This window comes from Pseudochaenichthys georgianus, chromosome 21 (genome assembly GCF_902827115.2).
Source record: "Pseudochaenichthys georgianus chromosome 21, fPseGeo1.2, whole genome shotgun sequence".
NCBI lineage: Eukaryota > Metazoa > Chordata > Actinopteri > Perciformes > Channichthyidae > Pseudochaenichthys > Pseudochaenichthys georgianus.
Genome location: NC_047523.1, coordinates 26,685,961 through 26,712,605, shown reverse-complemented (window position 1 = coordinate 26,712,605; position 26,645 = coordinate 26,685,961). Strand labels below are relative to the sequence as shown.

At 42.2% G+C, this 26,645-nt stretch overlaps 2 protein-coding genes and 1 long non-coding RNA gene across 3 annotated transcripts; 1 reads left to right on the top strand and 2 right to left on the bottom strand.

Moving 5' to 3' along the window:
- Positions 1-3,270: 3,270 nt before the first annotated feature.
- Positions 3,271-8,478, bottom strand: LOC139432828 (ribosyldihydronicotinamide dehydrogenase [quinone]-like). Its single transcript, XM_034110679.2, has 6 exons — positions 8,370-8,478; positions 5,112-5,279; positions 4,907-5,037; positions 4,716-4,829; positions 4,534-4,635; positions 3,271-4,436 (listed from the first exon to the last, which is right to left on the bottom strand). Exons 1-6 carry the CDS (start codon positions 8,371-8,373, stop codon positions 4,209-4,211), a joined length of 747 nt encoding a protein of 248 aa, XP_033966570.1. The 5' UTR covers positions 8,374-8,478; the 3' UTR covers positions 3,271-4,208.
- An 894-nt stretch (positions 8,479-9,372) lies between these two features.
- LOC117467088 (ribosyldihydronicotinamide dehydrogenase [quinone]-like) lies at positions 9,373-26,094 on the bottom strand. Its single transcript, XM_071207089.1, has 6 exons — positions 26,028-26,094; positions 25,734-25,901; positions 25,529-25,659; positions 25,341-25,454; positions 9,826-9,927; positions 9,373-9,731 (listed from the first exon to the last, which is right to left on the bottom strand). The coding sequence occupies exons 1-6, from the start codon at positions 26,029-26,031 to the stop codon at positions 9,432-9,434; spliced, it is 819 nt and encodes a 272-aa protein (XP_071063190.1). The 5' UTR covers positions 26,032-26,094; the 3' UTR covers positions 9,373-9,431.
- On the top strand, positions 11,746-12,533 carry LOC139435978 (uncharacterized). The gene is made up of 2 exons (XR_011645184.1): positions 11,746-12,218; positions 12,439-12,533. It is a non-coding gene; the product is annotated as an uncharacterized lncRNA (long non-coding RNA).
- Positions 26,095-26,645: the final 551 nt, after the last annotated feature.

Below are 26,645 nucleotides of genomic sequence, written 5' to 3'. Positions count from 1 at the left end.
ACAAGGAGTTCGCAGATAAGGTGGCTAACTTTCACCACTATTGTCCTGTCACGCTATACGTATGAAAAATGGACCATCAGCACTGCTGGAATGCGCTAGTGTTTTGGAGGAATAGCTTCACGGGCAACAATACCTTTAGGTGTTGCCTTGCTAGCCGATGGCTGTTCAGAGAAAGCCTTCACAGGGATCAAGTTCATGGTTTGAATCGCGTGTGCAAATGTTTTGCATCAGTGGTAAACAGGCCGTTTTAACATAGACAAAGTGATGTTCAATTTGCAAACATAAATGTCAAGTTTTGTAAGAGCGTGAGTACTGAGGGAAAACCAAACACGGCAGCCTTTATTGGATATAAACACGACTCTACTGCACTCAAACAGTATGATGGAATAAACAATTTAGATAAACATGCTTACAGAATGAAGCCTGTCTCGATTTAATGGAAAAATATCTAAATGGCGATAGCTGTAAATATCATGTCCTTTAAAAATGACCCTGCGGCCCGAAATGATCATAATCACTAAAGCACTAATGCGATGGAAAATGACCTCAAGCCATTTTTATCTGACCCAGGTGGTTTCCATTCATTGGTCTCCACACAAATCGCATGCACACAAGTGAAGACGGCACTGCAGGGGGATTACGGCCAGGATGTGGCAAACCAGGCAGCATCTGGAGCTGAGCGTCCTGTACGCCTAGAGCTTCACGTGAGCGCTCCCATTCATCTTTCCTTACAGTGTCATTTGTAACCCTGAGCTGCATTGTCATCTCTTAATCACAGACAAAAACACATGAGGCCATTTGTAGTCATTCATTGTTTATGCTGATGATGTGACAGTGGGAAAAATATTGCGGGGAGATGCATGAATCTAAATCCAAAAAGAAGATTGAACCAGAGATATTTCCCCCCATCTCTCTGTGGTGCAGATAGCAGAGATCTGCTTTTCATTACAATATTGAAAAAGGATTTAGCAGGGGAGTATAATGGCTGACTTCAGTCTTAACCCTGTCACTCTGATACCCCAAACCACCAAGAGCCTTCCCTGAAACCTCCCAGCTACATTCAAGCCTCGGCTCGTAAATAGGAAACAGCTTTGCTGCCTCACGTCAGCTTCCCAGTACGAGGCACTTCATACATCAGAGCTTGAATGGAGGCCAATAGCGTCATGTCCATCCATTCATCAACACCATGGTGGCAGGCCTTCCGTGTAAGTGTTTCAAAGTTGCACAGTGCAGGCTGGCCTGGGCCCTATCACTGCCAGGGGAACTGAGTGAAGTGCATGTAAGGATCACGATTTGTGAAAGTGTTGGTAGAAGTCAGTTTCCCCAGAGAACTGTGCCTCCAGTGAGCGTTCAAATCCCTAATGAGCTAAAGATGTGTGAAACGTCCCATTGTGGTAAAAGTTTCCTGTGCATTTCCACACTGGTGAGAGGAGAAGACTAACACAAAAGAAGGATGGAGGTGGGGATGAAAAGAGCAAAGCATGAAAGACACATCCTGCTGGGGTTCATGAAAAGAGGAAGGAGGCAGTGATTGTTATTATTTTTTTACCCATGTTTTTATTTCCATTTTGGGACTTTGTATAAAGAGTACTTGGGCTCTATTTGTGATTGTGTTCCTCCACAGCTGTTTTAGTCCACCGTTTCTTATCATTTAATCTGACCAGCTGTTCAGGTTGTGATCACAAAGGGGCCCTGAGAAATGTATCTTTGTGCACATTTTTCAAGATAATGTTTAAAATGCTGAGTTTATGAGAAAAAACACAACCATAAAAATACCTGAAACAGTTGTTCTAATGGTACGCAAGTTACTCCCTGAAGTGAAACCATTTAGAAAATGTCAGGGAAAGAGTTGTGTCTTTAACACAGACTGTGGAAACATATTTATTTGCTGCAAGAATACGTTGATTTAAGAGGCAATGTGTTGGTTTCATTTGGGGGATGATTGTGCTCCGATGTCAGAGTGAATTCCTCCATTTCAAAATGATGGGGAACATACAATGGACACTCTGTGGTACGAAGGTAAAGGGGGCAGTGAGAGCTTCAAAAGGGAAACGATAGTGTAGTTATTCATTACAAACCTTTCCTGCTGCCAATCTTAATTCAACTGCCTTGAACTGTGCCTCACTCTCATTACGTATATGCACACATGGACTCACTCTCTCACTCAGGCAAAGTTCAACAAGCTGTGGTTTTCGTGGTGGTATAATTAATTGGATTTTAATATAGCCTCTGAAAGATGAGGGGATGGTTGGGAACAATAATTTGCTTTCTCTCCCTCTCTTTTTCTGCTCTCGGTTTTGGGTCATTGTGTTTAATGGCAGGCCTGTAGTTAACCTTATGACATCTGGTGCAAACACAGAGACCCTTTTACGGCCTAATCAAACCACCCTAAAGTCAACTCAGAACAATTAATCACATCTGGCTCAGCATCAGTCTTAACCGATCCTATCTTTATGAATATACTTCTCACATGAACATTTTAAAGTTTTTAATAAGCCTTTCAGGAACACTTTCACATTTTGACACCAAGTTGAAAAGATTGATGCGTGGATGAGAAAATCAATACCACTCTATCTGTACGGTAACCATTAATTAGATTGTGTTAGAGCAGGCTAGTTGTATCCACATTTCCAGTCTTTGCACTCAGACAAGCTAAAGGTCAGTGCTAATACAAATCCCCAGGTTCACTTAACCTTCTTCTGAACATTACATTGCTTTTTTATCTGAATGATTGTGTGTATTTGAGCTTCCAGTCAAGCAGCACATTTCCGGCGACTCTCTTCCATATCTGGTACAAAACGGTGCCCACTTCCTCCCATTGAACCAGCCAAAAATGGCCTTCCCTGCAGTCAGTGTGGGAGAACTGGGACAGACAATGGAAAAGCAGGATGGACACAGAGACTGTGGTATAACTCTTACATACACAAACATTCAATGCCCCCAAATCCAGCAATTCAAACACCAGCTTTTTGGTTCTCTGTCTCGGACAATGATGCATATATAAAAGGGGAAAAAAACTCCAAAAACTTGAGACTGAAAATGTTTGGATTTGACCATGTTTCTGTTGAGACATACTGATGCAGATTAAGTTAATTGCATAATGATTCACACATTTTAAACACTCAACCCATGACATTACTTAAATGCTCTGTCTTCTAAGGCTCCTTTTTATGTGGGAAGTTAGTGTTTAGCTGAGAAGTCGTAACACAATACAACTAGTACATGTGTGGATAAGTATTTCAAAGTGTCTTCTGTTTTGTGAGAACCAAATAAGGAAATGAACTAACATTGTTCCGGCTGCAGAGACAGGTTATTATGAAACTGGACCTGACTGCACACAAACAAACACCCATTGACCTTGGGAAACCTCAGCTGTGAAATATGCACACCGTTGAGTTCCTACATGTCACAAGCTGTGCTCTGGACATCAGAGTGCAATGCCATTTCCTCAAGTGTGGCCCCCCTGCCCCTCCCCCATCTAATTTCCTCCATACCCAAACAAAAGCTGCTTCTCTGGGAAAAGCGTCTGTGTGGAGCCCAAACCTGCTTGCAAGCAGTTTCTTTGGTCGTCAGCATGTCTGTATACATGGTAGAGCACTTCAGCTTCAACCAGACAGCATGCGAGACGATTGATTTGTTAAAAACAATTCCAAAACAGTGCACACAATTCAGCCCACCCAAACATTTAAGTCAAAACTTCCCCAAGAAAAAAAAAGTTGCATCCCTGTTGCAGATCCACAAAGAATACCGCTCATCACAACCCTCCAGCTTTGATCTGTGGGGCATGAATGGTTTCCCCAAGTGCAAGTTCCCACTATCAGAGCAAATTCTTTGTTCAGCAGGTTTCAAATGAGTTTCAGCTAGAAACAATTCTCCCCATAAAGAGGGAAGGAGCGGGGCGTTTCTCCCAAGAGGCCAGGCAGATCTGAAGGATCAGAATGAGGATACTATTCTAGAGATGGGACAAAAATGTGCAGCGCTAGAAAGGCATTATACGAAGAAGCATATTTTGAAAGTTGTAGGCAACTAAGATCAAAGCATAAAAGTAGTTTGGCGAAGGGAGAATTAGGTCAAAATTACAGGGTGGACAGTGTTTAAATAAAGGGGGTTACTGATTCATTTTGTCAAGGGTCATGACCACATACTTTATTTAGCTTGAAAGGGTCAATGTTAGGAAACTTCAGTGACTAGTTAACTTTGATCTAAGTTTAGTGTGTGTCAATCAGTAAAATCTTTCGCAACAGGAGCTTGATGGACATCATGTCGTTCAAGCAGTCCAAGGGAGTGAAAGCAAGTGGGTTTTCACCCAGGAGGCCTTGCATGCGTGTGCGCCAGCCCTCCAGCATGGTACCGCGTGCCTCAGAGGGAACGTGAGACGGGGCCCAGAATATCTGAGGAGCCAGAACCTGGAAGCCACAGTAGTGCAGGATACCATTCTGGAGGAAACAGGGAAATAATGCTGTTGATGCAGTCACTAAAAAAAATGTTTCCTCTGGAACAGCTTTATGATAATCATTCATCCAAATAAAATACCTGCAGTGGCCAAAGAGTGACATTCATGTCTCCATTGATGCCATTTGCACTGAACATGCACTCCTGAGACCCAGTGGTGAAGGAGAGCATGGCCTTCTTGTCCTGTGGAAAAAGACAAGATATACTGTAAGTAAGGAGAGCTAGCTTAACAATAAGGCAAACCTCTTGATTTGCTTCGTTACCTTGAAGATTCCCTGGCTGTAGCGCTTCTCGTGGGTGAAGGCAAAGCCCAGTGTGAGCACCCGGTCCATCCAGCCCTTCATGATGGCAGGAACAGTGAACCAGTACATGGGGAACTGAGAAGTAGGGCTTGAGGTTAGTTCATAACAGAGGCATGGGTTAAAAGAACACCACATTTTCATTCTGGCTCTACCTGAAAAATGACGAGGTCAGCCTCAGTGAGTTTGCGTTGTTCTTCAGTGATATCAGCAGTAAGCTTTCCTGCCTCCCATGCCAGTTTGGTCTCCTCTCCGTAACAGAAGTTATCTGCATTCTTAACTTTTCCTGCAGGGAAAGTAAATGTTTGCTGCAAGTCTGAAGACCAAAGCTAAACTATTTCTTTTCAGTGAGGTATTTACCAGTGATGTCCTCAGCTGTAGCAGTGGCCTTAAACTTCATGGCATACAGGTCAGATACTTCTACTGTGCAGCCCTTAGCAGTTAAAACTTCCACCGCTGCGTCTTTGGCTGCAGAGTTGAACGAGCCAGAGCTCTGGTGTGCATACACAATCAACACTTTCTTTGACGCTAAAACAAGATTCAAATGAGAACACATCAGAACAGAAACATACCTATGAGATTCAACCTTAATCTGAACATGAGCTATACACTCAAGCCCTCAGCAAATCAACCCAGTCTCACGGCATTTCGTGTTCACCAACACGATTTTTAATCTACTGATTCATGTTCACCAACACGATTTGCCCCTTTTTTTCGTGTTGCACAGCACGATGTTAAAAGCAATGTATTTCTACTGCCTGCAGCACGTCTTTTTCTCCGGTCGGGTCGTGGGAGACCGGAAGCTGTGTGGTTCATAAAAACATGTTCTTACTCAATATCAAGCCACAATTATTGCTTTTATTTTAAATCGTATAATTTCGGACTTTTGTTGCCGTCTGTGAGGAAAATAAATGGGGCTCAGAGCCTCAGGATACTGAAATCTGTTTTTTTAAATATTTTTTCCTTCTAATTTGTTATTCTTTTCAAAATAACACACTGTTATTTACTCACCAATAACACACAATTATCCTTGCTTTTATTTATTGGTTTAATTCCATAAACTCGGGCTTTTTTGGCATCCGCCAGGAACTGAATTTCAAAATAAAAATAACCGGAAACAGACGTAGGCCTATAAGGGACATTTCGAGCATCATTGCGATTGTCAACATTTCTGAGTTTAGGATGGCCGAAGACACTACACTACCCATAATCCCCAGCTATCGTTTAGGACTACAGTCCCCGTAAGGTTATGCAGAGCGTCAAACAGCTGTGTGAAATGGAACGAAACCACACCAGACTATCCAAAACTGGAATCGAACGCCCCCCCAGAACTACACATGCTGTCTATTGTGTTTTGCAAAATGTTCTATGGGACGTCTCTACTGAACGTTTTCGTTTTTCCCACAATTAGAAGTTGCCAGTATTAAACACATTGGTGTTATCAAATGTAAAACATATAATTAATAAATGGGTGAAAATCGCTTGTGTCCATAATGCGCAGCATTAATATATACCCATATGACAGCTCATTGCTACTTTGTAATTCTACTCCACTAAAATTCAGAGGTTAACCTGGTATTTTTACTCCACTGCATTTATTTGAGTTACTTTGCAGATTCTGATTAATTATGTGAAATATAAACAACCCTTAAATCAGACTTTAGTTACACCTGAGTAAAATTCAGGTAAGGTCAAGTGCCAACAATCAGGAGAGATATTTGATAGTTGGTGCTTGAGAAGACTAAACATGTATCTGCAATTGACATGAATGGAAACAAGTAATAAAGTATATTCATTACTCGTTATTCTCTACTAATAGTTAATTAAAGACTGTATATTATGGCTATTTTGCACATCCCTTTCAAGATTTTCAAAGGTTTATTGACATATCATACACAACTACGGTGTAGTTATGCAATGAATGAAAAACTTGGGTCACAGCCGGTTCCTCAACAATGCATTACAAGACATCTATCAATATGTGTGTACCTCCACCATTAAACTGTCATATTCTGCACATTTCTTATTCTATCTACATATATAAGAGTATAATTAATGTGTATAATATCAGTTAAAATAAGTGCTTCAACATAGTTAACATTGCAGGAAAGCAATATATTAGACGTTAAGTACTTTGTCAGGCTTAATATTTATCTGTAGATAGATACCCCCAAAGACCTTAATCTGTTATTTAATGTTTAAATAAAGGTTAATCCGTTTTTCTGTTTTGCACCTCCTCCTATTAATATCTTACATCCTGCACCAAACTGTTTTATTGTAGAGATCACTTATAGTATCTTCTTGATTTTTATATTTCTACTTTCCCCCTATGAAAGTATGTACTCTTAATATTTTTTTTAAATCAAATATAACACATAAAAACAATAATTCAATAACGTGCTTTAACCACTAGGAGGTGCACACAAGGTACACACAGCCATAATAACTTTGTATTATTAGTGTGTATGTACAACATCTGAAGATGTATAGTTTTATGCATGCTTTCACATCATTTTACAGCATATTGCTATACTATTTCAGACTCAGTATTTACATTCTTACATTCAAAGAAAATCAGTAATATCTTAAAAAACTACAGTCCTTTTCTATCAGCTGTGCACCATTATGGTGTAAATATAACCTATCTATGAATTAGATCAAATGTAAAAGTCAGCCGAATTAGTGTTGATACTGCAAGGAGACGTATTGTGTGAAGAGAAATTGAAGATGTTGTTTAATTGTTGATATATTTATGATCCACGTCACGTATTCAGTTTCGGCGGCATTTCTTCCAGTTTTTCCAAAGGTCTTCTCATCAGGGCGCTCTAAATAAAGAACTACGGCAGATCTGTAATATGTAATGCAGCCGAACCGTGTATTACAATGCCGTTATGTGATGACTTGACATGAGCACTCGGAATTAAGTATTATTTTATTCTTTTAAAATGTTTTCCGGATTTCATATAATATAAACACCAAATCCCAGCATGCATTGCGGCTAACACATCCAATCAGCGAGCTTAAAACCATAGCTGAGGATCTTGGGTAATCGCTCAAAATGCCTGTCTGTTTCCGGTTATATTTATTTTGAAATTCAGTTCCTGACGGACACCAAAAAAGCCAGAGATTATGGAATTAAACCAATAAATAAAAGCAAGGATAATTGTGTGTTATTGGTGAGTAAATAACAGTGTGTTATTTTGAAAAGTATAACAAATTAGAAAGAAAAAAAGATTTAAAAAAAATACAGATTTCAGTATCCTGAGGCTCTGTGCCCCATTTATTTTCCTCACAGACGGCAACAAAAGTCCGAAATTATACGATTTAAAATAAAAGCAATAACTGTGGCTTGATATTGAGTAAGAACATGTTTTTATGAACCACACAGCTTCCGGTCTTCCTCGACCCGACCGGAGAAAAAGACGTGCTGCAGCCTGCAGGCACGAAACACATTACCAGTAGAAATACATTGCTTTTAAAATCGTGCTGTGCAACACGAAAAAAAGGGGCAAATCGTGTTGGTGAACACGAATCAATAGATTAAAAATCGTGTTGGTGAACACGAAATGCCGTGAGACTGGGTTGAGCAAATCCAAGAACACAAAGTGAAAAACATACCCATTTTGAAGCAGGAAATTGTAAATGCTGGATTTTACAATTAGACTGTGTGTTGATGGAAAGAGTGGCTCATGCTAGAGCAAACTGAAGAAGCTGCTTTTATACTCCACACCACTCAACACACTGCCTTCTGGCTCATTTCTCACAGGTGCTGTCAATCAGCAATCAATGTCACTGACCAATCAGCTCGCAACTAACAGGACTCATCAATCTAGTATCTAATCTACATGTATTCACTGAATTTGGGCAGCACTTCAAATAGGGAGAGCAACTTTTCTACCACTAAAAGCCAAGTATATGTACATTTTAATACAGCGGCAGATTAGCCAGTTTTTAACATATGATACACTTATAATAGTACTCTTGCAAAAACATTCTCATTCAGGTTTGCTTTTTCCCCCATTTTAGCCAACCCAGAAAGAGACGCAGCGTAGGTTTTTTCGTGTCTCTTACAGTATGCGTCTTTTAATACAGATGCCCTGCAGATCTGAAGGATCAGAACGAGGATACTATTCTAGAGATGGGACACAAAAGCTACAAAAGGCATTATACGAAGATAAATATTTTGAAAGTTATAGGCAACTAAGATCAAAGCGTAAACGTAGTTTGGTGAAGGGAGGATTAGATAAAAAATGACAGGGTTAACAGAAATTAAGTGTTACAGATTAATTTTGTCAAGTCTCCTGACCACAGAAGTTAACTTGAGAAACTTCCGTGAACTTGTCTCTAAGTTTAGCAATCAGTGAAATCTTTCCCTACAGGAGTTTGAGGACGTCGTGTCACAATACTTAACATTGGTAGGCCTAAAGATAATTGCATACAATCGGTTGCCATAGCAACATATTGAGTGCATTGCCATTAAAGCTGAATGAGTCAAACGACAGTGTTATATAAATAAATGTACAATGCTGAGAAGTACAAGTGCTTTACTTTATTGGCTCTAATTATTATATAAACCCCAGCCATTTGAACTACAATACAGTTTCCAAGTATTCAACAGAAATTCAGAACATATTAACCAGCTTTTATTTATCATCATAAAAACAAACAGTCAGTCACTCTTCAGACTCCAGCTTTCATCTGGTTGTTGGGTGGCAGGGCCTTGCCCAGGTGGATCCCCACGGTCAGTCCAAACTCCTTGGAGGCATGTTTCTCATGGACCTCAGGCTTCAGCTGGTAACCCTTCTCCCCATCGAAGCAGTCCAAGGGAGTGAAAGCAAGTGGGTTTTCTCCCAGGAGGCCTTGCATGCGTGTGCGCCAGCTCTCCAGCATGGTACCGCGTGCCTCAGAGGGAACGTGAGACGGGGCCCAGAAGATCTGAGGAGCCAGAACCTGGAAGCCACAGTAGTGCAGGATACCATTCTGGAGAAAGAAAAAAAAAAAGGGTGTTGATGCACACAATAAATAAGTTTCCTCTAGAACAGCTTTTTGATAATCATTAATCGAAATAAAATACCTGCAGTGGCCAAAGAGTGACATTCATGTCTCCATTAATTCCATTTGCACTGAACATGGACTCCTGAGACCCAGTGGTGAAAGAGAGCATGGCCTTCTTGTCCTGTGGAAAAAGACAAGATATACTGTAAGTAATATAAAAGATAGCTTAACAATGAGGCAAACCTCTTGATTTGCTTCGTTACCTTGAAGATTCCCTGGCTGTAGCGCTTCTCGTGGGTGAAGGCAAAGCCCAGTGTGAGCACCCGGTCCATCCAGCCGTTCATGATGGCAGGACAACCTGATCTCACCAGAATGCGTGACTCCACCACGACTCCTTAACACCACAATGCGTGGTGGACTCACGAACTTTGTTACATTTGCGTGTCGGCACCACGCAAACAAGCCCAATGTAAAGTGAATGAGGCTCCTTTGTCGTGGTGCACACACGCATTTCTACAACGTCCTTCCGGGAGCTTTTATTCTATAAAACGTTTTTAAAATATACTTTATAGCTTGTAGTAACTCGCGGGACGCTTCATTTATTTTATTTGTATTCATAATCATTTTTATTTTTTCGTCAGAATGTATTATGGTGCATTATTTACGATTTTTTGTTCTCAAAAAACAGTGCATTGTGTGTAATACAACTGGGATTTTTATTAAATTAGTTAGTTTTTAAGAAAGGCCAGAGCTTCAGCTGTGTCCAATAGATTGTTCCCTTTAGTTAACGTTTTTTAAAAGAACATTATATTCCTATTTGATCATGTCCCCTTTATTGTATTACGGAGAGCAATGTGAGCATCCATTCCCATTGGATAACGGAGGATTTTACACCCGGAAGTAAGTATTCCCCTTACTGTCGATTAATTTTACAGTGCTATCTGCACTACTCATCGACTCAAAAACACCAGATTATCCTTGTTGATTACACAACATTGATTGGTTTAAGTTGTGTACAATGCTTTTGTATTTTTCCCCTTCGATTCGGAGAAACAAATATGTGTTCAGTTTAGGATGGCCGAAGACACTACACTACCCAGAATCCTCAGCTATTGTTTGGGACTCCACCATGTGCTTTGCTTGACAAACCCCGTGATTTGTCCTCAACCTCTGTGATTGGATGTTGGAGTGGCAGTGCGCGAAGTGTACGCTGAGCGACAAAGAGCATTTTGAAATGGAATGAAACCCATCGACGCCACACTATAGAGAGGCGAAGTCACGCCCATCTACTTCCGGCCCATGGGACCCCGGAAGCGAAAAATTAACATTGAATTCAATGGAGAGAGAAAACGTATCTTTTGATCCCGTTTGAATTGTGCCACGAACTACACATATGATGTTTGTCAATCTTAAACAATAAGTTCCATGTCAAAAAAGTCACATTTTGTCGTAAAACTGTTGAAATATAAGACTATGAAAAATACGCGACTACAAAGACTACAAATCCCAAATCCCATTCTGGCTCGCGTAAGTGATGTCACAGGCGATAATGCTCCAAGTGGTTGCGACTCGTAATTAAAGCGAAGAAGAAGATCTCATAACTGATTATTCCCTCCAATAAATAAGAGATTGCTAAAAATAAGTTCACTTTTACAAGATGCCTGTGTGCTTTGTACCAGGTTGTAATCACATAAGTGATCATACTTATAGATCATAGCTCGTTCTATCGCTTCCCGTCTGATGAAAGGACCAGGAGTCGCTGGATCAGAGATCTCAGGTAATACACATGTTGTGCATGGAACACAGTCAAGCTAGCTACATAGCTAGTAGCGAGCACGTTAGTTAGCATCACATTACTTAGCCTTGTCATTTGTATTAGCCTTAACATGAAGTGAACCCAAATGTTAAACAGTAAGAGTAGTCATGATGTTAAGTATTTTGTGAAACATTTGAAGAGGAGCCTATCGCCAGGTGCTAAGGGGGCGGGAGGTAGGCTAACGGCAGATTAGCATCTGCGATCTTTTCTACTTAATGCTATCTGCTCAAATGGTTAACATTGAACATTAAAAGACCAGGCAGTTCAGGGAGAGTCGAAGGAAGGAAGGCAGGCAGGCAGCTTTGCATGACATGTATTTATTTATAGAAGGACCATGCATACAAAAACATTAATCTCAGCAAAGAGAAGAGATGCAATATGCCAGATTATAGCTAATAGCTAATTTCCATCTGTGGTCCATTCTTCTGGACGTGTTTCATTGTGATGATAGTGAGTCAATCTGGTTGTTGGAAAGACAGTAGTTGAGTGATTACTGAGAGAACATTATTAAAAGAGATAATTATTCAAAGTGTTGTTACTTTAAAGTGTTGTTACTGACCTTTTTCTCTTTTATTTCCTTTCCCTCACCTGTAACTGCTGAGACCCTGAGGAACATGCACACTGGACTGACCTGCTCTGGCAACCTGATTTCCACTGTACGTAATAGTATTTGGTTATGGTATATTATTTATATACATCAAAGGCACAATGCACCCCCCAGAGACACACATGTATTGAGTGTGATATTGTGCATAGGTCAAGTGAAATCATCTTTACACACGAGGAAACTGTAGGAGCGGCAACTTGTTTTGAAATTGAATTTTTAATATCCGAAAATGAAGTTGATATGTTTTCTTTATTCTTCTCTCTTCCCAGCTCCATCCATCACCGTGCTCTGTTCCTGAGGGTCCTGCTTGCTAATCAATGCTCATATGTTTTCACACAATTACAAATAAAGTCAATGTATTGTATGACATGAAGTTGTGCTTCATTCGGAGTCAATAATAAATCCATTCTGCCTTCAACTGCGCACTGACTGTGGACTGCACCGACATCCATGTAGCTGCCCCCCAGTAAGATGAACCAAGCAAAGAGGGTCAACATCATGCCCAAGGACATCCAGCTGGCCCGCTGCATCCGCGAGAGAGGGCTTAGACTGACCTGAGACCAGCACACCCAAACACAACGGCTCTTTTAAGAGCCACCTACAGTTTCAAAGAGTTGCAATCCTACGTTATTATAATGATTAAACCGGTTCATGTATCACTTAGTTTACTGAACCGTGATGAATGAAAGAAATGAGTGAGGTAGTGGTTTAAAGAAGTTACAAAGACATTAATATATGAGTAACAGGTCAGTGTAAACACAAGCTTCTGTCAATTATGGATCACTCAAACTATTTATATAAAAATATGTAATAAAGTTCTAAAACAAGTATTCGGTATATTCCTTGATAGCTTTTGGAGAAGGTTGTTTTTAAGTTTACTAAAATCTATCGTTTCAACTGTTTCACTTTATAAAAAGGAACAGGTGAGTAGAGCATCATTGAGTTTCTTATTCTGTCAGTAAATTATCCAAATGAAATGTTTATCATTATTTTATTCAACCCTAAACAAATTGATTGTACCTTTTTAATAATGACCTTACATGGTCGCCAAAGTTAAATTAACTTCAGAAAATCAAATCTGTTCTGAGAAAAAACTACTAAATGTTTAAAGATAGCAACTTGCCATCCCACTGAAGAACAGTCCGTAGAGATTTAAAGGCGTTGTAGTTCAGTCCAACGTTTTATTTGGATTCATTTCTCCAACAGTCAACTATTTTCATAAAGAATATATATATTTTTCAAAGTCAACTTTATTGTCAATCTTACTCAGTTTGTGTTTATAGACAGAGATCAAAAATACTTTTAAATCAAATAAAATTATACAATTTACAGATATGTATACAAATATATATATATATCCTATATAATGATGGTGGACACTTCACCTCCAGCAGGGCAGATGGCTGCACAAGTCCATCGGGGGATGCTCCCAAAACACAGACTCACTCACAAAGAGACCAGACTCGAACACTGTCTCCTGAGAGGCCTGCACAAAAGCCTTCGGCCTCGTTTAAAACCCCCCAGTTGACAGCCATGACTCCGTCCAAGTTGTACCCCCCGAGCACCCTCTTCATGAGGGACGTGCATGGAGTGGATGAAAGTCCCGACCGCAGCACAGAACCAAACTTGCTGGCTGTCAACCTGCCCCGCCTGTGTAACTGCCACTTTGTCCGCTGTCCTCCGGTGGCTGTCTGGATGGCAGCTTGCTGGTCTCTGCTCAGTCGCATTGAGGCAAGAATTGCCTCAAGCCCCCGACCCCCTTCACCAGCTCCGGCACGGTGACAATGGCCTGATGTTGAGGCCGCGGCTCTGGCTCAGGTGACAAAAGCCATGCCATGCCACACTGTGCGCCCCTCAGTGCAGACCTGAACCAGTCTACATCCTGAGTGGCGATGTCTCTGGCCAGTGGGTTGTATGTCTCCTCTCACTGTTGGTAGAGTTGAGACACCGGCTGGACTACTTTGGAAGTGCCCGGCTTCCTCCACTGGCACTCAACATCTGTGGAGCTGATCTGCCACATGGCACATATTGCCAATGCTGCAGCGTGGCTGCATTTGTACATCCCCCGTGCACAATCACAGACAGCGCTCTGCATCGCGCCATCGTCTCCCATGCAGATCTGTACAAATAAAGAAAGTACCATGTTTGTTAGCATGCTATAATAGATTGAATGAGCAATAATACAAGGATGGTCCGGATCTGGGGTGGGAGGGGTTATTTTTCCATAGTTTTGTCCTCTTGTCTGATTGTTGTTGTTGTTTGTTTTTTCTGTATTTTTTGTAATGTGTGTTGTACTGGTTGTGATTGTACATTCTATTTTTCTAAATGTGTATGAATACATTTTTGAAAAACATTTGATCAACAATAAAAAAGGATTTGGTCAGGATCTAGACTCAGTGTGTAGTTTATTAATTAATCAATGCTCTCTACATTAGGAAAACACATACCAGTGTACCCGAGGGAGTCACACACAGCTGTGCCTGGATAACCAAACAAATTGACAAGATAATCAAAACCCTTGAATCTACACACAGCAAATAAACTCAAATGACACAACGAGATGTAAAAGGAAATCACACATACAGTATAGTCGATATAAAACTGGCCGCTTCAATCTGAAGAGCAACTAAAACAAAACACGGGAGTGTACCTTGTTCTTGTGAACACTAATGTTATCCACAGCACACACAGACCACGAAGTTCTAAAGGAGAACACTAGTTACTGAAACAAAACACGTTAGTGTACCATGTTAGCTAATGTTAGCTAGCTGACATTAACGTTACACATTGCACTCATATTACTCACCAACACCTTGTAAAGCCGGTCCCGCTGCTCTTACAGAACCGAATAACTCCCCTTTCGTGTATGTACAGCTCTCAACGTGTCCAGTCTTGTAGTCACCTCGTTTTATACTTTTATTCTCATTCTGAAAGAAACAGGTGACATTTGCTAACGTGACGGCCATCTTTGTGATGGTGACGCGTATTGTGCGAGACCAAGAGACCTGTAGTTCACTCAGCGGTTTCACACAAAAAAATGTGTAACTTCACAGTTTTACGACACATTTTAATTGTTTTGACTTGCAAAATATTCTTTTAAATTGACAAACATCATATGTGTCATTCGTGGCACAATTCAAACGGGATCAAAAGATAACCTTTTTCTCTCCATTGACTTCAATGTATAATTTTACGCTTCCGGGGTCCCGGAAAGGGAGGGACTTCGCCTCTCTATTCAAAACAGGAATCGAACGTCTCCTCCCCCCCCCCCCCCCCCCCCCTTAGGTCACAGGCTCCTCCAACTGTGCAACACAATAAAACAGATACACAGAGAAAATAGTGCAAGTCAATACAAAAAGAAAATTAGTAAAATAGTAAAAAGTGAAATAGTGCAATAAGAGTCTATACAAGGGATTGGAATATGATATATTAAACAAATCATTTCTAAGTAGCAGCCAGATTAATGCTATGGATGTTATTTCAAGGTTCAGGTGTTTAATAGTTTTATGGCCTGTGGGATGAAACTGTCCCTGAGTCTGGTGGTTTTAGTCCGGATGTAAGATAAAATGGTACTTTATTGATCCCAATTTGGGACATTGTTGTTGTTGCAGCAGCATAAAAGACAAGGCATTTTACAATAAAACAAAACCACAAATAAACAAGAATAGAAAAAAAAGAAAATAGAAAATATAGGCTACGTGTTGAAATAAAAAATATACATGTAGATATTATATATGCAAATATACATATTCAAAAATATATGACAATGGAATATGGAATATCAAATATTGAACAGATTATATATGTTTACAATGTACAGCGATGTTGTATTAGAGAAACTATGGAGCAGATAGTTCTCTTCCAGCCAGAGGTGATTTATTGTACAGAGTTATTGCAGTGGGCAGGAATGTGTTCCTGTATCGGTCCTTGTGACAGCGGAGCTGCAGCAGTCTGTTGGAGAAGGAGCTCCGTTGACTGTCCAGCTGCAGGTGGAGAGGATGGGTGGGTTATCCATCATGCACAGCCTGTTCAGTGTCCTCCTCTCCACCACAGCTTCAAAGGGGTCCAGCTTGATGCCGATGACAGACCCAGCTTTCCGGATCACTTTATTGATCCTGCTGGTGTCACCGGCTCTGATGCTGCCCCCCCCCCCCCCCCCCCAGCAGACCGCAGCAAAGAAGAGTGCACTGGCCACAACAGACTAGAAGATCTCCAGCATCTTGCTGCACACGTGGAAGGATCTCAGCTTCCTCAGAAAATAGAGTCTGTTCATCCCCTTCTTGTACACAGCGTCAGTATGAGGGCTTTCTTTAAGGTTAACGTGGTATTTTTACTCCACGACATTTATTTTAGTTACTTTACAGATTCTGATTAATGATGTGAAATATAAACAACCCTTAAAGCAGACTTTAGTTACACCTGAGTAAAATTCAGGGAAGGTGATTGTCAAGTGCCAACAATCAGGAGAGATATTTGATTGGAGGACTGGCTTATCTAAAGCCAGTTGAGTAGCACTTGAAATGTTTTTGCTCTATGAAGCCTGATGTACTTTATGATTCTGTTTTCTTCAAGGTTGTATTTTGTTGGTCGAACGCACTTATTGTAAGTCGCTTTGGATAAAAGCGTCAGCTAAATGCAATGTAATGTAATGTAATGATTGTTGGTGCTTGAGAAGACTAAATATTTATCTGCAGATCCCTATAAAGTATATACATTACTCGTTATTCTCTACAAATTAATTAGTTAAAAACTGTATATAATTGCTATTTTGGACATCCCTTTCAAGATTTCAATATTACTCTAAACGTGTAATAACGTGCTTTAACCAGTAGGTGGTTTGGGTTAAAAGCTGTCAAGTTTACAGTGTTAACAAAATAAAATATACTGCTGTTTCTGGTTTAGTTTACGACGGATATATTTAGTTATTGTTTTGATATTTGTAACACAAAAGCGATGGAAAAACCCCACAGCAACACAGAAAAGATAGTCTTAACATGAGTAGTTAATAAAAACAATAATATCAAACAAATTATTACTACTAACCTTATTGTGAAATTAAAACAGAACGGTAAAAGAAAAGGAGCCGGAGCTTGTGCGGGAGGTGGAGCGGTACCAGTTGGATCTGGTTGGGCTCACCTCTACGCACAGCGTCGGCTCTGGAACCTTACTTCTGGATAGGGGTTGGACTCTATTCTTCTCCGGAGTTGCTCAAGGTGTGAGGCGCCGGGCGGGTGTGGGGATACTCACAAGTCCCCGGTTAGGTGCTTCGTTGTTGGAGTTTACCCCAGTGGACGAGAGGGTCGCCTCCCTACGCCTGCGGGTTATGGGGGGGAAAACTCTGACTGTTGTGTGTGCTTATGCACCCAACAGCAGTTCAGAGTATTCGGCCTTCTTGGAGACCCTGGAAAGAGTCCTGTATGGGGCTCCTGAAGGGGACTCCTTAGTCTTGCTGGGAGACTTCAACGCACATGTGGGCATGATGGAGACACTTGGAGGGGCGTGATTGGGAGGAACGGCCCCCCTGATCTGAACCGGGAGTGGTGGTTTGTTACTGGACTTCTGTGCTAGTCATGGAGTGGCCATAACAACACCATGTTCGAACATAAGGATGCTCATAAGTGTACGTGGTACCAGAGCACCTAGGCAGAAGGTCCATGATCGATTTCGTTAATCGTATCATTCGGACCTGAGGCCGTCTGTTTTGGACACTCGGGTAAAGAGAGGGGCGGAGTTGTCAACTGATCACCATCTGGTGGTGAGTTGGTCGAGTGGCGGGGGAAGCCTCTGGATAGACCTGGTAAGCCCAAACGTGTAGTTCGGGTGAACTGGGAACGTCTGGAGGAGGCCCAAGTCAGGAGGCCTTCAACTCACACCTCCGGCGGAGCTTTTCGGGCATTCCTGTGGAGGTTGGGGACATTGAACCAGAGTGGTCGGTGTTCAAGCCTCTATTGCCGAAGCCGCGGTGGGGAGCTGTGGTCTCAAGGTCTAGGTGCCTCAAGGGGCGGTAACCCTCGAACCTCCTGGTGGACACCGGTGGTCAGGGAAGCCGTCCGACTGAAGAAGGAGGCCTTCAGGATTTGTTATCCCGGGGGGACTCCCGAAGCAGTTGCAAGGTACCGAAAGGCCCGAAGGCAGCAGCCTCATCCGTGGCCGAGGCAAAGCAGCGGGGTGTGGGAGAAGTTTCGGAGAAGACATGGAGAAGGACTTTCGGGCGGCACCAAAGGTTGTTCTGGAAAACTGTCCGACACCTCAGGAGGGGGAAGCAGGGAACCATCCAAGCTGTGTACAGTAAGGATGGGACGTTGTTGACCTCAACTGATGGAGTGTTGGGACGTTGGAAGGAAACACTTTGAGGAACTCCTGAACCCGACAACTCCGCCCTCTATGTTAGAGCAGAGCTGGAGTATGACGGGGGATCAACGCCAATCTCCCGGGGGGAGGTCACTGAGGTCGTCAAACAACTCCACAGTGGCAAAGCCCCGGGGGTGGATGAGATCCGCCCGGAAATGCTGAAGGCTCTGGGTGTGTGAGGGACTGTCATGGTTGACACGTCTCATCAACGTTGCGTGGAAGTCGGAAAACGGTACCGAAGGAGTGGCAGACCGGGGTGGTGGTCCCCCTTTTCAAAAGGGGGATCAGAGGGTGTGTGCCAATTACAGAGGCATCACACTACTCAGCCTCCCCGGGAAAGTTTACTCCAAGGTACTCGAAAGGAGGGTCAGGCCGATTGTCGAACCTCAGATTGAGGAGGACAATGCGGATTCCGTCCTGGTCGTGGAACGACGGATCAGACTTTTACTCTCGCAAGGATCCTGGAGGGGGCCTGGGAGTACGCTTATCCGGTCTACATGTGTTTTGTAGACTTGGAGAAGGCGTAATGACCGGGTTTCCCAGGGAGTTACTGTGGGAGGTGGCTGCGGGAGTATGGGGTGAGGGGGTCTCTACTCAGGGCCATCAATCTCTGTACTCCCAAAGCGAGAGCTGTGTCCGGGTCCTCGGCAGTAAGTCGGACCCATTTCCGGTGAGGGTTGGCCTCCGCCAGGGCTGCGCTTTGTCACCAATCCTGTTTGTAATATACATGGATCGGATTTCGAGGCGTAGTCGTGGGGGGGGGGGTCTGCAGTTCGGTGGACTAAGGATTGCACCACTGCTTTTTGCAGATGATGTGGTTCTGATGGCTTCATCGGTCCTGCGACCTTCAGCACTCACTGGATCGTTTCGCAACCGAGTGTGAAGCGGCTGGATGAGGATCAGCACCTCCAAATCTGAGGCCATGGTTCTCAAGCAGGAACCGATGGACTGTCCACTCCAAGTAGGGAATGAGTCCTTACCCCAAGTGAAGGAGTTCAAGTATCTCGGGGTCTGTTCTCGGAGTGAGGGATCAATGGAGCGTGAGATGGGGCCGGAGAATCGGAGCAGCCGGGAGCGGTATTGCAGTCGCTTTACCGCACCGTTGTGACGAAAAGGGAGCTGAGCCGGAAGGCAAAGCTCTCTGTCTACCGGGCCATTTCGTTTCCTACCCTCACCTATGGTCATGAAGGATGGGTCATGACCGAAAGAACGAGATCGCGGATACAAGCGGGCCGAGATGGGTTTCCTTCCTCCTCCCCGCCGGGTAGGCTGGTGTCTCCCTTAGAGATAAGGTGAGAAGTTCGGTCATCAGGGAGGGACTCGGAGTTGAGCCGCTCCTCCTTCGCGTCGAAAGAAGCCAGTTGAGGGGGTTCGGGCACCTAGTTAGGATGCCACCTGGGCGCCTCCCTAGGGAGGTGTTCCAGGCACGTCCAGCTGGGAAGAGACCAAGGGGTGACCTAGGACCAGGTGGAGGGATTATATCTCTTCGCTGGCCTGGGAGCGCCTTGGGATCCCCCAGTCAGAGCTGGTTGATGTCGCCAGGGAAAAGAAAGTTTGGGGCTCTCTGCTGGAACTGCTGCCCCCGCGACCGGACCACCGGATAAGCGGGAGAAGATGGATGGATGGATGGATGGTAAAAGAATAGTTTGCGGTCTATTTTGAGGCCAGATCTCTGTAGATAAAGAAAGAACTACGGACAGATGTGTGCTATTACAATGCATTCATGTGATGACTTTCAAAGAGTAAAGCAAGCACTGCTGAATAAAGTATGATCTATCTTTTACGAAACGTTTTTTTTTCATATGGAATGCAGTTGGAGATCAACCAATCACAGAGCTTGAGGCAACGCGGAACAATAGCTGAGGATTCTGGGTAGTGTAGTGTCTTCGGCCATCCTAAACTGAACAAATCTTTGTTTCTCCGAATCGAAGGGGAAAATTACAAAAGTATTGCACACAACTTAAACCAATCAATGTTGTGTAATCAACAGGATAATCTGGTGTTTTTTAGTTGATGAGTCGTGCAGATATCACTGTGACATCAATCGACAGTAAGGATAATACTTACTTCCGGGGGTAAAATTCTCCGTTATCCAATGGGAATGGATGCTCACATTGCTCTCCGTAATATAATAAAGGGGACATGATCAAATAGGAATATAATGTTTCTTTTAAAAAACGTTAACTAAAGGGAAACAATCTATTGGACACAGCTGAAGCTCTGGCCTTCCTTAAAACTAAACTAATTTAATAAAAATCCCAGTTGTATTACACACAATGCACTGTTTTTTAGAACAAAAAATCGTAACTAATGCAAAATAATACATTCTGACGAAAAATAAAATTTATTATGAATACAAATAAATAAAAAGAAGGCCTCCCGCGATGTTACTCAACATAGCTATATAAAGTATTATTTTAATAACCAACGTTTTATAGATATAAACGGCTTCCCTGAAGGACGTTTGTATTGTAGAAATTGCGTTGTGTGCACCACGACAAAGGAGCCTCATTCACTTTACATTGGGCTTGTTTGCGTGGTGCCGACACGCAAATGTAACAAAGTTCGTGAGTCCACCACGCATTGTGGTGTTAAGGAGTCGTGGTGGAGTCACGCATTCTGGTGAGATCAGGTTGCTGCAATCATGTTGCTGCAATCATGTTGCTGCAATCATGAGTGTGCTGACTTCTCCTACAATGTCCTGCTGTCTGGCTTCCTGCATAAAGTCAAGTGCTCAGCGCAGTTGTGGCGAAATGTCGCTCCTCTGTTTTCATTTAAACAGCTCCTTATATCCGTTAGCGCAGCTAGCTAGCACCAGATGCTAACAACAACAACAACAACAATGCACGTAAGGTCTCTCTCTCGCTCGCTCGGGCCACACATACACACACACCCTCCCGGTCCTCCCGATGGCCAGTCGGTGCCTGCCGGTGAGCGTGGAAGTGTGGTCTGCCACAAGCGGGCGGCAGGAGCGGGGCTGTCAGCAGATGGTATTTTAAACTCGATGCGCTCTGAAACTACGTGGCGGCCGAGGAAAAAAAATATTTTTGCGTTAACGCGTTAACTTGACAGCCCTAAAATAAATACAGGACTAAATATATTTGAGTGTTTTCAGAAAAGTTTAGTGTACGTGCTGTGGCTCAGCTGAAAAGCAGTTGACTCATGACCGCAGGGTCCCTGGTTCAACGACTCGTCAATACGTCTTTTTTGTTGTTTATAAAAGCTACAGCTAAATGAGATAATGTAGTTAATAAATGTATTCTTTGATATGGTTTAGCCTTTCTCAGGTTACAACATGGTTAAGTTTATGAATATTATTAAGGAATACAAATCCCTCTTTGCAATGTTTACCAGCCTCCTTAGGCTTTTCAATCACAATCATTCAACTGGAATAAAAACAATATTGTTAACATGAAGATATGATTTTATGTTCGTTGTTTAGAGTTATTCTCAGGCTTTACTCAATGGGAACTCGGTATGAGATAGAGCACACTGTTGAGAAGTCCAATCTGCCTGTTTTACACACTTTGACCAACAGGGGGTTTGTGTTCAGATGAAGCCCATGATGAAGCCTCATGAGATGAACCCTTTTGCGAACCAATTGGCTGGAAAGCTTCAAAGCTTCATAAGGCTTCATCTCGCCATCACTACTATACACTCAAGCCCTCAGCAAATACAAGAACACAAAGTGAAAACCATACCCATTTTGAGGCAGGAAATTGTAAATGCTGGATTTTACAATTAGACTGTGTGTTGATGGAAAGAGTGGCTCATGCTAGAGCAAACTGACGAAGCTGCTTTTATACTCCACACCACTCAACACACTGCCTTCTGGCTCATTCCTCACAGGTGCTGTCAATCCGCAATCAATGTCACTGACCAATCAGCTCGCATCTAACAGGACTCATCAATCTAGTATCTAATCTACATGTATTCACTGAATTTGGGCAGCATTTCAAATAGGGAGAGCAACTTTTCTACACTAAAAGCCAAGTATGTGTACATTTTTAACAGCTAGATTTAACCTGTTTTTAACACAGGATACACTTACAATAGTACTCTTGCAAAAACATTTTCTCATTTATTTGAATGTTTGTTTTTTCCCCGGTTTAGCCAACCCAGAAAGAGAAACTGCGTAGATTATTCTTTGTCTCCGTTTACGCGTTTAATACAGAGGCCATGCAGATCTGAAGGATCAGAACGAGGATACTACTCTAGAGATGGGACACCAATATGCGGAGCTACAAAAGGCATTTTAAGAAGATGCATATTTGGAAAGTGATAGGCACCTAAGATCAAAGCATAATAGTTTGGTGATGTGAGGATTAGATCAAAATGACAGGGTTAACAGAAATGAAGTGTTTGAAATGAAGGGTTACAGATTAATTTAGTCAAGTCTCCTGACCACAGAAGTTAACTTGAGAAACTTCAGTGAATAGTCAACTTGGCTTAAATTTAGCAATCAGTGAAATCTTTCCCTACAGGAATTTGATGGACATCGTGTCACAATTATACTTAACATTGGTAAGCCTAAAGAAAATTGTATACTACGGGTTGCCATAGCGACATCTTGTGTGCATTGCCATTAACCTCTATGGTACGCACTATGATGCCATTTGGGAAAAAAATGTTTGGAGTGTTTTTTTGTCATATAATAGACCAAATAAACATAATCTAAAGAATTTTAAATAAATAATTATTTGGGGGTACGTTGCCTTGAGGCAACACTGTACCATAATGGTTATTGTTTCAAATTTGAACAAAATGTATTTAAAAACACATGGAAAATACTAAATAGCCTCAACAGGTTAAATTGCATGCCAATTCAAATGTGAAAATCTTTATTTTTATATTTTAACAAGATTACATGTCTGAATGTTGCCTGCAGGTACATTGTACCATTGTGAAACAACCTTTAGGAATAAATACGCGAAGAGCCTGGGCATCTTTCATCAAACTTTATTGAGCCATTTGACAAAATAGACTCACTGCTTGTGGAAGTTCATGAAGCAGTTATTGTCAGCAGTGAAGCACAGGTACGTGACACACTCTGATCACTGCACTTTCACCCTTACAGCCAGGGTATTTGCACCGGCCCCTTTTCTCCACCCACACAGGCCAATGGTCAGTGTGGTCTTGATGCACATGTGTTGATGGCACTGATGAGGAAGAACCTCTGTGCTTCTTCTCAGCCAGGTCTCTGTCAACATTATGAGATGGTCTCCCCCTCTTTTTCAAGACTTTCCTCTCGTTGCAAAGACAACTTGCAACTTCAGCTTTGAATTTCAGCAGGCTGTACATTTCTTTCTTGGGGATGCCACAGTCCTTGCAGTCCTGCGTACAAGAGCCACACATTCACTAGAGTGAAATCCATCATGTGCAACACGATCTTGTGATGCCACTTCCTTGACCTGATCTTTGTTCTGTAGAGAGCAATCAGCGAGTCTAGAAGATCCACTCCTCCCATACTTTTATTGTATGCATGCACGACACTTGGGCCGGTAACCTGCAATGTTTCTTTCTTTTTCTTATCCCATCTTTGCACAGATCGTTGGGTTGGCATTAACATCGAATGTATCTTGGTTAAATTGTAGAGATCTATGATGAATGGTATGCTTTTGAACAGTTTATACCTAAACACACAATACCCCAATATCATGGTGAATCCATAATGGTACGGTGTTGCCTCAAGGCAACATTTGCATTTTAACAAGTTTCCATTACCTAATTAGCAAATGAAGTATATATATTAGAAAAGAAGTTTACTCACCTATTATACATTTTTTTCCAGACAAGAAATGCGCAGGAAATTATGTTTTTAGACACATTTCTTGGAGAGAAATGGCTGAGCTGATCCTTGTGGGAAAGGCGGCAAACAGGGTCTTCAAATTGGCCACCAGAGAGTCATGGGACAAATTCAAACACTATGGGTTCCTTATGGTCCTGCCTCTTTTTTAAAGTATTGCATCATAATTTGAGATGTATTGTGTGAATGTAAAAGGCAAAAAATGGTATGTTGCCTGGAGGCAACATCATCCCATAGAGGGTTAAAGCTGAATGAGTCAAACAAGTGTTATATAAATAAATGTACAATGCTGAGAAGTACAAGAAGTCCTTTTCTTGATTTATTGTATATGCAAACCCCAGCCATTTGAACTACAATACAGTTTCCAAGTATTCAACAGAAATTCAGAACATATTAACCAGCTTTTATTTATCATCATAAAAACAACAGTCATTCACTCTTCAGACTCCAGCTTTCATCTGGTTGTTGGGTGGCAGGGCCTTGCCCAGGTGGATCCCCACGGTCAGTCCAAACTCCTTGGAGGCATGTTTCTCATGCACCTCAGGCTTCAGCTGGTAACCCTTCTCCCTCTCCCCATCGAAGCAGTCCAAGGGAGTGAAAGCAAGTGGGTTTTCTCCCAGGAGGCCTTGCATGCGTGTGCACCAGCTCTCCAGCATGGTACCGCGTGCCTCAGAGGAACGTGAGACGGGGCCCAGAAGATCTGAGGAGCCAGAACCTGGAAGCCACAGTAGTGCAATACCATTCTGGAGGAAAAAAAAAAGGGTGTTGATGCACACAATAAATAAGTTTCCTCTGGAACAGCTTTTGATAATCATTAGTCAAATAAAATACCTGCAGTGGCCAAAGAGTGACATTCATGTCTCCATTAATGCCATTTACTGAACATGGACTCCTGAGACCCAGTGGTGAAGGAGAGCATGGCCTTCTTGTCCTGTGGAAAAAGACAAGATATACTAGAAGTAATATAAAGAGATAGCTTAACAATAAGGCAAACCTCTTGATTTGCTTCGTTACCTTGAAGATTCCCTGGCTGTAGCGCTTCTCGTGGGTGAAGGCAAAGCCCAGTGTGAGCACCCGGTCCATCCAGCCCTTCATGATGGCAGGAACAGTGAACCAGTACATGGGGAACTGAGAAGTAGGGCTTAAGGTTAGTTCATAACAGAGGCATGGCTTAAAAGAACACATTTTCATTCTGGCTCTACCTGAAAAATGACGAGGTCAGCCTCAGTGAGTTTGCGTTGTTCTTCAGTGATATCAGCAGTAAGCTTTCCTGCCTCCCATGCCAGTTTGGTCTCCTCTCCGTAACAGAAGTGATCTGCATTCTTAACTTTTCCTGCAGGGAAAGTAAATGTTTGCTGCAAGTCTGAAGACCAAAGCTAAACTATTTATTTTCAGTGAGGTATTTACCAGTGATGTCCTCAGCTGTAGCAGTGGCCTTAAACTTCATGGCATACAGGTCAGATACTTCTACTGTGCAGCCCTTAGCAGTTAAAACTTCCACCGCTGCGTCTTTGGCTGCTGAGTTGAACGAGCCAGAGCTCTGGTGTGCATACACAATCAACACTTTCTTTGATGCTAAAACAAGATTCAAATGAGAACACATCAGAACAGAAACATACATATGAGATTCAATCTTAATTTGAACATGATCTATACACTCAAGCCCTCAGCAAATACAAGAACACAAAGTGAAAACCATACCCATTTTGAGGCAGGAAATTGTAAATGCTGGATTTTACAATTAGACTGTGTGTTGATGGAAAGAGTGGCTCATGCTAGAGCAAACTGAAGAAGCTGCTTTTATACTCCACACCACTTAACACACTGCCTTCTGGCTCATTCCTCACAGGTGCTGTCAATCCGCAATCAATGTCACTGACCAATCAGCTCGCATCTAACAGGACTCATCAATCTAGTATCTAATCTACATGTAGGCTGGTATTCACTGAATTTGGGCAGCATTTCAAATAGGGAGAGCAACTTTTCTACCACTAAAAGCCAAGTACGTGTACATTTTTAACAGCTGCAGATTTAACCTGTTTTTAACACAGGATACACTTACAATAGTACTCTTGCAAAAACATTTTCTCATTTATTTGAATGTTTGTTTTTTCCCCGGTTTAGCCAACCCAGAAAGAGAACTGCGTAGATTATTCTTTGTCTCCGTTTACGCGTTTAATACAGAGGCCATGCAGATCTGAAGGATCAGAACGAGGATACTACTCTAGAGATGGGACACCAATATGCGGAGCTACAAAAGGCATTTTAAGAAGATGCATATTTGGAAAGTGATAGGCACCTAAGATCAAAGCATAATAG